Source organism: Poecilia reticulata, chromosome 12 (genome assembly GCF_904066995.2).
Source record: "Poecilia reticulata chromosome 12, P_reticulata-male-v2, whole genome shotgun sequence".
In the NCBI taxonomy this organism is placed as follows: Eukaryota; Metazoa; Chordata; class Actinopteri; order Cyprinodontiformes; family Poeciliidae; genus Poecilia; species Poecilia reticulata.
The window spans coordinates 23,149,232-23,161,467 of NC_088841.1; the positions used below are offsets into that span (position 1 = coordinate 23,149,232).

General features: G+C 37.6%; 2 protein-coding genes across 3 annotated transcripts in view; one reads left to right on the forward strand and one right to left on the reverse strand.

Annotated features, from left to right (window-relative positions):
- The window catches only part of niban2a (niban apoptosis regulator 2a), a 29,653-nt gene extending 29,011 nt beyond the window's left edge, over positions 1–642 (reverse strand). Inside the window, exon 1 of the mRNA XM_008424642.3 lies at positions 554–642. The gene's annotated coding sequence lies outside the window, so the exon portion shown is untranslated. The remainder of the gene's footprint in view (positions 1–553) is intronic.
- The window catches only part of stxbp1a (syntaxin binding protein 1a), a 29,371-nt gene continuing 17,694 nt past the window's right edge, over positions 560–12,236 (forward strand). For both annotated transcript variants that reach the window (XM_008424639.3, XM_008424640.2), the window contains exons 1-7: positions 560–688; positions 6,628–6,677; positions 7,056–7,137; positions 7,943–8,019; positions 9,250–9,328; positions 9,673–9,776; positions 12,021–12,169. In XM_008424639.3, coding sequence (XP_008422861.1) covers positions 652–688; positions 6,628–6,677; positions 7,056–7,137; positions 7,943–8,019; positions 9,250–9,328; positions 9,673–9,776; positions 12,021–12,169 — 578 coding nt within the window. In that variant the 5' untranslated portion in view covers positions 560–651. The remainder of the gene's footprint in view (positions 689–6,627; positions 6,678–7,055; positions 7,138–7,942; positions 8,020–9,249; positions 9,329–9,672; positions 9,777–12,020; positions 12,170–12,236) is intronic.

Genomic DNA, 12,236 nt, shown 5'->3' on the forward strand with positions numbered 1-12,236 from the left:
AGAGAATAATAATAAAATTTTACTCTTTGAAAATAACACTTTAGACGACATTTGTTGTGAATTTGGTGCTAAACAAATAAACAGAAAAAAATATGTTTAATACCAAAAATGCCACCTTGAACCAGTTTTTCCTGCATGTCGTGGCGCCCCTGCAGCGCAGCGCCCCTGCAGCGCAGCGCCCCTGCAGCGCAGCGCCCCTGCATGTCAAACGTACCCACATTTTGCGCCACTGCTCTTTCATGAGTTAAATACGTTTAGTCTTTTACATAATTGTTCATACTTATGTTTGTTTTTGTTTTATTTTAATACCTAAGAATATAAATAAAATCAGTTTTTCAAATTGAAGACATTTCTTACAGTAGATACTCATCAAAGTGCGGCTTAAACGGGTTTTTTGTAGCTGCATCGGGATAAAAGTCTCATTTTGGACTGTAAAGATGTTGCATGGTGTTGTTGTTAATTAGCGTGGCTGGATTTAATGATCACGCAGTCCTGGCTGGAGGAGGAGGAGAGAGGAGGGGGGCCGGGGGGGGGGCTGTTGCGGGAAGGATACGCAGTGACGTTTCCAGCTGGAGATCCTCCGCTGCGGTGAGAGTCGACCAGAGAGGAGGGAGGCGGCTCAGCGCTCCGTGGCAGGCAGTCGGCAGCATCATGGCCCCTATCGGATTAAAGGCGGTGGTCGGAGAAAGTAAGAGTTCATCCTGTTCATGGCGCTTTTTTAGCGGGTGGTGAAAATCTGCCGCTGCGCTTTATGCTGCAGCGGATGTTTGGGTTTCAGCGCAGGCCGCGGGTCTTTATGAGGATGAGGAGGAGGATGAGGATGATGATGATGATGGTGCTAAATCACTTGTGTAGCTCAGGTCTCCTGCTTGGGAGCCTGATGCGCAGAAAGCCGTGAACGTTTTTAGCTCTAATTACTCACTGGTTTCATTTTGAAGCGAATAAAACGTCCAAACGCGGTTAAACAGCCAATCAGCGCTTTTATATCGCCAATAATCTGCAGTGACGTCTGACTGAAGGTGTTCATGAAACATGGCGATCCGCGGGTTCCCCTGATCACAGCAGAGCCTCACCCCTCTGATGGAGCAGGAGTCGTCGCTCACACGGATGTGAGGAAACGTGTTTGCTTTGTTCTTCCTCAGTGACGCATCGAGGAGAAGCTCGATTTAAGAGGCGACGCTGCGATTAAACTCCGTCTGCGGGCCGCTTGAAGCTGGAGGCGCCGCTGGGCGCAGGCCTGGATAACAGAGGTCATTAAAAAACAGAACGGGTTTGCGTCCATTGCTGCAGGCTCGTTACGCTGTGGATGCGGCGCAGGATTTGCTCCATTTGTCCAAATAACCGGAAGCGCAAACCAAGGAGCAGCTAAAAGCAGGAATGGATGAACATGTTTGGTTATCTTCTGATTTAAATTCAGTTTTTATGTCCTTCATTCTCCCCTGAAAGGGTTTTCCAAGTGCAGACAGCTGTTAAATATAAAAAATGCAGACCTGAAATAATTTTTGGCGCCCCTGTAGAGTGGCGCCCCTACGTATCGCATATAGTCCATTCCTACTTTTTGCGTCATGATACTGAGAAGAAACCTACATATCTCTATTTTAACACCAAATCTGCCTTAATATTCATAATATAAACCAGAACTAAAATATCAATATCAAATCAATATCTGATCAGTACTAGCATGGTTAGATGGTTTAGTTTGAGATTCCATTATGATTATTTTTCTTTTTCTATTGTAGTTTCTAATTTCTACCTCAAAAATATTTTTGTTTTGATTTTCTTTCAAAGTTTTTTGCTCTTTATTTAGCAGAAACAAACATTTGTTTTAACGTTTCGCTACTAAAACCTGGTTTATATTATAATGTTTTAGCAACATAATAGGAAAAACGACAGAAACACCTAAATGTCAGAAGTTTGACACATTCAACACAAAGTAATACCAAAGTATTCAGCATTTCTAGGGTACTTCAGGTCACCAAGCTGCATTTTCTGTTGAATATTTATATATATTTGATAAAAAATACATTTTCTGTGAATTTTTAGTGACGTTCCGCAGAGAAACTGCAAATACTGAACCAATATTTCTGTTTTAGCTGATGCTTTACTACTTTTTTTGTATTTTTTCCCCATAAATCCTGATACAGCAAATACTGAAGCCTTGTCTTCTTCTCTCTGGAGGAAGATCTAAATCAAAGATGGCGACAGTCAAAACAAGTCACAATTAGATGTCAAATATTGGACAGAAAAGGCCTGATTGGTGCATCTTTAACTTTTCCAAATAAAACAAGTATTTTTGTATATTTACGGCTCATCAGATGTTTAACAGGATTCCTGGGTTAATCTTACTGGATTCACAGTTTATACTGTTTTGGTTGGATAAATACTAAAAGTGCATTACAACAGATGCCTGATGTGTCACTTTTGATACAGAGAAAAAAAATAAATTTTCAAAGAGTTTAGTTTGCTTAGTTAGCCTACATATATTAACACATACATAGAAATAATGTTGTAATATTTCATTTTCCATCAGTTTTCAGAAGGCTCTGTAGTTTTTTATTTTTGTTTTGGGTATTTAGGATAAAAAATCTCAATTAAAATTGTAATCAGGTGATGAAACCTCATCAGAAGGTTTGTGTCCAGGATGTGTGTGGTCTGCAGAGATGTCCAAACTTACTCACAGGCCAAAAGCTGGTCTTTTTTTCCTGCCCAACAATAAACTGAGCATAAAATATTTAAATACAACAAATTAATACATTTTGTTTAAGATCAAAACTTGAAATTTGTTTATTTTGCATATCTGCTTCGTTAGAAGAAAAACCTCCAGTTTGCACATTATGTGGGATCATTTTGAAATTGAGTTTATTCTCAGCACAAAAACAGGATTTGGTTTTTCTCCTTTGCTGCATTTGGTAGAACTTCAAAAATTAAACAGACGCAGATTAAAATTTGCTTTGGAGTAAAAGTTACTGAATAAATGTCATCAGATATACTATAAAATTAAAGGCTAGTTATTAAACATTAATATTTTGGTTTGTTTCTTTTAATTTTATCTTAAATTAAAAATAAAATCACCATCTCCGTTAACCAACTTTGAGGGGCCGTAGTAGGTCAGTCCGGCGACCGCAAATGGCCCTCGAGCCGCGCTTTGGACACCCCTGATGAAATCTCACCATGTCGTTAAACATGCAGCTTAACAGCAGATCTTCAAATAATTTCCTTTCGTTTGCGGCGTCATCTTTATGGTTTCAGCTGCTCAGTAAGTGAGCGGCGGCCGAGGCTCTGAGCGCCGAGCCGTGTAAACATCGTGGCGGCGGGACGCAGCAGGCCGCACCTGCACCCTGCGACGGGATTGGTGGAGGTGGAGAGGGTTCCTGCTGCAGCCGGGAGGAAGGAGGGAGGAAGAGGAGGAGAGAGGGGGAAGGGCGGCAGGCGGAGGCTCCCCTCCCCCCATCAGAGGGAGGAGAGTCTGGACCTGATCAGGATGGAGAGATTAGCTTCTCCTGACTGCAGCTGATCGTTCATTCTTTGAATTTTGAATTTATTTCTTGTTACTGTTCGTGTTCAATGAGATTAAATGCAAAAATGTAGGAAATATAAACAACCTCAGCATAAATATGGTGATATTTACATGATTTACAATGTTAAATCAGTTACATTTACACACAAACATAAAAAAACTTCTTTTTTTTTTAATATAAGTAATACATTTTTAAAAAGCATTGGCTGAAATAATAGCAGATTATTCATTAAGGTTTTTCACCTTAGAATAACTTTACCTTCTCAAATTAAAATGTAAATAGTTTTTGAAAGGTCCTAAGATTTGGTCACTCATTAACCATCTACAATTAAGAAAACTACCGGACCTGGCTATAGTAAAAAATATGTAAATATTTCTGACAAGATAACCAAAATGTGACAAATACAACAAAACAACATGGCTACCTAGCTAGAAATAACTAGCTAGTTAGCTCGCTAAACCTTATGACTTCTTTTCTATATGAACATTTAATTTATCTCTGGTATATTTTTTGCAAGATCCAAGCACTGGCTGTGCCTCATAACTTTTGTTTTCATAACTACAAGACATAAATAGCCACAGATTAAAATATGCTGCTGCTATATTTACGACCACAGACTCAGTGAAACGCTGCTGTGCCAGAAAACTGGACCACATTCAGTCAGACCAGATTACAGTCAGCCTGACAGCAGAGCTTGGAGAGACAATCATCCTTCATTTCATCCTTTAACCCAGACTGATAAACTCTGTTGGTTCCTCACAAGGCGAGATGAGATTATATAATCTGTATCTGAAGAGATGGATGTTGGAAAGTGAAGCACATCTAAAATAATGTTGCACTGAGGCCACACACTGACCTTAGAGGCGTCACTGAACCAAAGCAACACACACACGCACACACACGCACACACACACACACACACACACACACACACACACACACACACACACACACACACTCGCCTGGCTCCAGTGTGTGACGCAGTACCCCTCTCTGAAACACAAACGAATGCTCTGCTCTGAAACATGCAGTCACAAATAAATCCAAGTCAGTCTACATGAAGAGCTCTGATTTATGTTGAGCTCCAGCACATTTGGTCAGCTGGTTTTACCTCTCTACAATGGCTGCTGGAAAAGACAAGAGTTCTGCTGTTGACTTACCATCCAGAAACCTCTTGCTGCATTCTTGTTGGTTGTGCAGGAGGCTCCATTGCTGCTTTTCAAAGATGTTCGGCGGTACAATTGCCCAGCCATTTTTTTTTCTCGTTGAGTTCGGGGTCGTGGCCAGCAGCAGCTTGTTTGGATTTAAAGTGACAGGACGCCCTAAAACAGCTACAATCTCTTTATCTAAGATTGATTTTGTCCCCCAAAAAATGTAATGAACATGTTTTGTTTAGGCCATAAACCCGTCATAACTTGGAAGCAAAATAATTCACCTTGAGGATTTTACTCTTTGACCTACAAGTGGAATTTTAACAAAGCTGCAAAAACTTCAAACTTATATTTTTTGCTTTTCTGTAAAGTTTTAGTTGTGTAACATCACTGTTGTTTATGTTCCCCTGGTCAGTTTATTCTAACCAGAAAAGGCCGACTAGCTAGCATGAAGCTAGCAGCAGGTCTCTGCGAACGTTACGGTTGAAGCGTCTTAACCAGCTCCAGCTCCACATTCTGCATCCTGTTGAACTGAACAGGCTGGAGGAGCTGCAGAGACGTGTTTGTTAATGTTTTAATGTTTGGTTTGAACAGCTGTTTGCTGTGTTTGTTCAGCTCCTTCCCTCTCATTGTGTCTCTGTCAGAGAGGAAAAGTCAGCAGGCCTCTTTCCTCCTGACACAAACCGTTTTCCACTCATTTATCCGTCAGCGCAGGTTTGTTTTGTTCATAAATAATTAAACATGGTTTTTATTAGTGCTTGAATATAACTCCACTTAAAATCTGCTGATTTAGTTATTCAATTAATGACACATTTTTAAAACACAAATATTCACTGCAGCATCTCCAGCAGTGAAATGAAACTTTAAAATTATGTAAATTTGAGTTTGTTTATAAGTGAAGTAGCTTTGTTAGCTAAACTAGCTAAGACATTTCATGTTGTTGAATAAAGTTATTTATTTTTATTAGCAATTTTTGACTTTTCAAACTCAGAAATTTCAGTTTCTTTTCTAGAAGATTTCTTAGATCAATCGGAACATTTCTGAGTTCTTTATTTAGCTTTTTTTGTTTTAGTTTTCAAACTGAAGTTTTTTCTAGATGATTTCTGAGGTAAATCTGAATTTTTAGGTCTGTTTGTGTCACAACAGCATGAAGAAAATGCTGAGTCAGCAGCTTCCGCTTTGATTTTGCAGGTTGTAACATTTCTGTATTAAAAATAATTCTTACTGGTCTTTGTTAATATATATTTGTATATATTAACACTTAGTTAAAGTATAATTCTTATTGGTCTTACACTTCCTAATTTTAATAAGAGATTAACTGAATTAATGAAACAAATGATCTTTTAAATGTATTTCTCAAATTTTTTGGATTTTATTTTTCAACTTTTTCTCTAATCCAATCTTTAAAATAATCAGAATTTTCTTTTATTTTTATTTATATGAAGTTTAAGTTTCACATTCCCTTAAAACGACCAATCAGCAGCTTCGAAAATCTGCCACTTCCTGTTTTGTTTTTTTCTTCTTCAGATTAGCGCTCTGTAATCCAGTTTATTTGATCTCCGGTTAATCTGTGATAATCCATCGGGGTTTGAGAGGCTGAGCCTGTCGGTCCAACATGATGTTAAACGGCCGGTCCCTGTGAATGTTTCCGGTCTGGACCTGCTGGCAGATGGACGGTCACTGATCGGGCCAATATCGCCGAAAACATGGATCCATGTGGCAGCAGGCGGGTTAATCTGAGGCAGGCTGGGATTAAAGACTTCCAGCCCAAACAGGAGATATTTATGACTGTTAGTTTATTCATCAACTCTTCAGTTTTGCACTAATTTCTTCCAGTTTTGATCAAACTCACCTGTTTATTGTGTTATTGTGACATAAAAGTTTTAATTGTTGGAGAATCTGTTGCTCTTTGTTTACATAAAATCCCGGATTAAAATCTCTTTATTCTCTTGTTACAGAGATTATGAACGATGTCATCAAGAAGGTGAAGAAGAAGGGAGAATGGAAGGTGAGGCCTTCTGCATTTCTTATCATTTTCACCAAAAACTGCTTTAAAATACACATTTTCTTTCTCTAAAGCCTAAAATTACATTTAAAAGCTGGAAAAATATGTCAGTATTTTTAAAATCAACCAAATATTAATAAGTTGCCATTAATTTTTCCAATTTATTTTAACATGTAAAGCGTATTAATAATTACCTCCATTAAACTCTGTTGTTCTGTCTCCAAAACTGCCTTTAAAAAGGATTTTTCTTTCTCTAAACCCTGAAATGACATTTAAAGCTGGAAAAATGTCAGTATTTCTAAAACTTGCCCAGACATTTATAACACATGAAGCATATTATTAGTAATAATGTGCATTAATGTGGGTGTTTTTCTGCCCCAGGCTCTGATTGTGGACCAGCTCAGCATGAGGATGTTGTCCTCCTGCTGCAAAATGACGGACATCATGACGGAGGGCATCACCAGTAAGACACAAACCCAGTTCAGGGTTTCCCATCAACCAGCTGGTCTCCAGCTGCCTGCTGTGTTTCTGAGATAAAAAAAAGAAAAATGTTTAAAGTTGACAGGAGATTTGAAAATGTTTATCTTCCATGTGTGACTGGAAGATAAACAGTCACACATGGCAGCCCGCCAGGCTTATAACACACCGAAGGGAAAAGCTGAAGTTTATGTGTTGTTTTACTTAATGAGTCAAACTCATTTTCATGTTGGGCCAGTTCCAGATCATGAGCGCTCTTAAAGGGCCGGTTCTGCCAGGATGTATTGATAAAACCCTCTAAACTGTTAAAATATGAATAAATTCTTAACATTAAACTATATTGACCATCTCTTCACATTAATGAAATAGTTTCTGTGATTATTTGCAACAAAAACCAAAGTGTTTGTGGCATTCATTTAGATATATTTGCACTTATGTTTGATGGTAAATTTGACTTTTAATTCCTCCAATTGTCAAATTATAGTCCATGTTTACATCATGGACTATAATTTGACATTAATCAAAGCTGAGGTAGTTGGTTAAGAACATCAGCATCACTTAAACCTGATGTTTTTCAACTCACAGTTATTTATTAGCCCATAAAAGTGCAATCATTTGTTGATTTTGCTTGAATTTCCAGAATAATTTGCAAAAGATTGAGGGAATAATTGATATAATCTGGCAGAAAATAGTGTGTTTCTGATTAAATAATATTTAAGCACACTGTTGTCTAGGACACATTATTATGATTAGGAATGTTTAACTAAATATGTCTGCCTTTACCTTTAAAGTTGTGGAGGACATCAACAAGCGAAGAGAGCCTCTGCCCAGCCTGGAGGCCATTTACCTGATCACACCAACAGAGAAGGTAAAAGTACCGAGTCATGGATCAGCTTTCGTTTGGACTTCACCTTTATTTTCCCTCATTCTTCATTTAAATGAACATGAAGTTCGCTAAAAGATCCCAAAAAGCACCAAATGTAAGAAACTAGACTAGAGGTGTCAAACTCCAGTCCTCGAGGGCCGGTGTCCTGCAACTTTTAGATGTGCCTCTGCTGCACCACACCTGAATAGAATAATTAGGTCATTAGCAAGGCTCTGGAGAACTGAGGAGGTAATTAAGCCATTCGATTCAGGTGTTTTGTACCTGTGGCACATCTAAACACTGCAGGCCAGCGGCCCTTCAGGACTGGAGTTTGACACCCCTGATAGAGGTTTCGCTACCAGCGAAGCTAATTCTTTGTTTAGCACTTTTTTTTTTCCCTTTTTGTTTTTGTTGTATAAATTCTAGATCACTAATTTACTTCACTAATATATTAACTTTCAGTTCATTAAAGTTTTGTTGTCAACTGTTATTCAAGTAGTTAGATGTTTATGTTCATGCTTTTATTTTGAATGGCGTTCTGTTTTCTCTCCTCACACTTTATTTTTTTCAAGAAACTGTACTGATAAATGGGAAATATAAAAATAAACAACCAAATGAGTTCAACTGAAGAACATTTACATAAATTAACAACCAAGTTTATGCTCACCAGTTTCAGCTAAAATTGATTTAATGTCTCTTCAATGTTGGGACCTTAAATGTTTATTTTCAAACATTTAGACAAAAAAGCCCTTTCTTTTAAACAGATTTTTTTTTAAAAATCAATCAATAAATATGGTTACTGACAAATAAATTATGAAATCAGCGAGCAAAAAATCTCTGCTGTACTATGCTAACTGTGCTAATGAGCTAGCTAGTTTTTGTAGCATAAAAGATAAATTTGGCTATTAGCATAAATCTGAAAACTCACAGCCATTTAGGTAAAATATGTTGTAAAGTGCTGCTAATAGTCTAAGTGAAGCATAATAAAATAGTACAATATAAATGTAGATTTATCTTTATTTAATATTCTATAACTGTTTGTAGTGATGAATTTAGTTAGCATTGTTTTATTAGCCTAGCAAGCAGAAACCTAAAGTCACTTTATAATGCAAGTTTCTGATTAATTTAACATGATAATATGACTTTTCTTGCATTTAACTTGCCTCGTTAACCTCAGCTTTGTTTGGCACTGTTAGCCTAATGAGAATATGTCTGTTATTTTTCATTTTTCAGTCAGTGCACACGCTCATGGCGGATTTCAAAGACCCTCATTCAGCTAAATACAAGGCAGCCCATGTTTTCTTCACTGACTGTGAGTCACACAAACATACAACCCTGTGAAATGTTGCTTTTCATGAATATAGTTCTGCTTAAACTGGGTGTTATTAAGAAACATAATGTGATCATGTTGGGACATCATGCTAATGTTAGCACATCATGCTAACATTAGCATATGTTAGCAGTCAGCGTTTGAGAACTTATATTCTTTTAAAAAGTCTATTTAATGTTTTACCATCAAAACTAAAATGATAAAATAGTCCTCCAGTGTATAAATATGTAGTTATTCTACTATGGATGTTTTTTATTAAAGTTTATAGAACAGTGGGCAGAAGAAATGAGCTTAAATGAGTTGATATGTTTTCTTTGTTTTTCCAGCCTGTCCTGATCCGCTCTTTAATGAACTGGTGAAAAGCCGAACCTCCAAAGTCACCAAGACTCTGACAGAGATCAACATCGCCTTCTTGCCCTACGAGTCTCAGGTAAACAAACAGTTAAATTTAATTACGCCGTGGCTGCTGATTGGTTTTCCATTTCGCTTGTCAGTTTTCTGCTTTTTTGCCTCAGATTTCACTCAAAAATACGTAGAAGTTCATGTTTAACTCAGTGTCTGTAAGTTTGTCCATCTCTTGCTCATCCACCGTCATGTTTGACAGTTTCTGTGTTAAATTGTTGTTTAATTTGCTCCACATATGGTGAAATTGTGTCTAAACATCTCTACCTTGGAGTTAAATTAATTCAGATGAAGCCTTACAAACCTAAATCTGCAGCAGAACCAAATCTTTCTCCACGTTTCCCAATAAGCTACTTTTGTTCTTTCTTTGTCAACTTGACCCGTTTTCCATCCCAGCAACAGCAAAGTCCAACCCAAGGAGAAAAACTTTACTGTTGCTCATAAAGTTCTCTTTTTGATGGTTAATTAATTAAGTTTAATATGAATACATTGTCAGTATATTTCAGAATGAAGTTTCAACGTGAGAGAAAGTATCAGGTGGAAAATTTGGGGATCTTGAAGATAAAGTAAAATATCATCTGCATATAAACGTATTTCACTTTAACACTGATGCAGCTTGTTACTAAATCCCAAAAAGTCAGAAAATTAATATTTATTCTTACAATGTTGAAGCATAAATATGAAGAAAAAAGGTATTTTAAGGTTAGTAGCTGAACAGACGTCCATATTTTGAAATGTTGCAGCTCTTTTTTGTACAATTTTGGAAAAGTGATCAGACTCAGCTGCATATTCCATGGATTACAAGTCTGATGTTATTATTTCTAATAACTGCACAGTATTTATCTGTTATAGTCAATCAATCAATCAATCAATCAATCAATCAATCAATCAATCAATCAATCAATCAATCAATCAAGCAATCAAGTTAATTTGTATAAAACATTTCAACAACAAGGCATTTCAAAGAGCTTTATATCATAAAAACACAGTAATCAACTGAAATGTTACATTTTTCTGTCGTTACACATCAAAATGTTTAAGTTTCATTTATGATGATTCAAAATCAACCAGGAGGGATTTTAGTTTAGGTTTAATCTTCTAGAATTTTATTCTAGATTTATGCTTCATAGAAGCTGAATGCTGCTTCTCCATGTCTGTTACTATTGTTGTTGTTTATAAATTTGCTTTTTAAATATTTAAACGTTTTGTGTGAACTTTTACACCTGATGCACCTGAATTATTAATCGGCTTTGGATCAATTAAAATGCGAAGTGATGCAGTGAAGGACATGGATACTAGCAGCGAGTTTGTTTTTTTAATTTTTTATCTGGTTTTAGACTCAGAGAGAAAACAGAGAATCGAGTGTCGGATGCTGAGTCATGATTCGCTGTTTCCCGCAGACGGATCCAGAAACATTTCTCACACTGATTCCTTTCCCTCCATGTTTCCACTTCCACAGTCGATTCTGTGATTTTCCTCTCTCAGCTCCTCTTTTATCTGTTTATTTCTCTCTATCTTTCCCCATTAACCCATTTTTTGTGTTTTTGCTGCGTTCCTCCTCTCTTGTCAGCAGCAATTACTTCAGAGTCGGTACTTTTTCTGCTGGAGGCAAAGCGATGCCTCTGTGTCCCGCCCACAAGCAGAATGAGTGAATCTGATTGGTCGGAGCCGGACATACAGTAGCCAATGTAGCCAATTGCTGCTGAGCAAAGCTAAGGATTCAACTGCAGAGCAGAAACGGTCATGTGATGGTGGACAGATGGAGATGGAGGAGAGAAGGAAAAAAGAAAAAAAGAAAAATAAGAAAATAAAGACAAGAAGAGAGAGTGAAAAAATAAAAATAAAACAACAAAAGTAAAATGAAAGAAACACAATAAGAAAGTAAATTGAAAGAGAAAAGAAAAAGTAAAGCTATAGAAAGAGGAAGAAAGGAAGGAAGAGCAACAGGAAGGAAAAAAGGAAGAGAGAGCAACAGAGCAAAGAGAGCGAGTAAAAGAGTGAAAAAACAGAAAGAGAGCGAAAGAAACAAACAAACAGTTTCATTCTCTGGTTTAAGTAAAATAAATGCCACAAGTTGCATGTTTGTATCTAGTAGAAGATAATCAGTTAAACTGGGTTAACTGGTGTGTGCAGGTTAAACTGGGTTAAATGGTGTGTGCAGGTTAAACTGGGTTAACTGGGTTAACTGGTGTGTGCAGGTTAAACTGGGTTAACTGGGTTAACTGGTGTGTGCAGGTTAAACTGGGTTAACTGGGTTAACTGGTGTGTGCAGGTGTACTCCCTGGACAACCCGGACGCCTTCCACAGCTTCTACAGCCCCCATAAGGCCCAGCTGAAGAACCCGGTGATGGAGCGGTTGGCCGAGCAGCTGGCCACACTCTGCGCCACGCTGAAGGAGTACCCGGCCGTTCGGTACCGAGGGTCAGCCATTTTAACTCCTCCGACAATCTGAACCAAAACCTGCAACATTTGGTCTGAATCAGACATC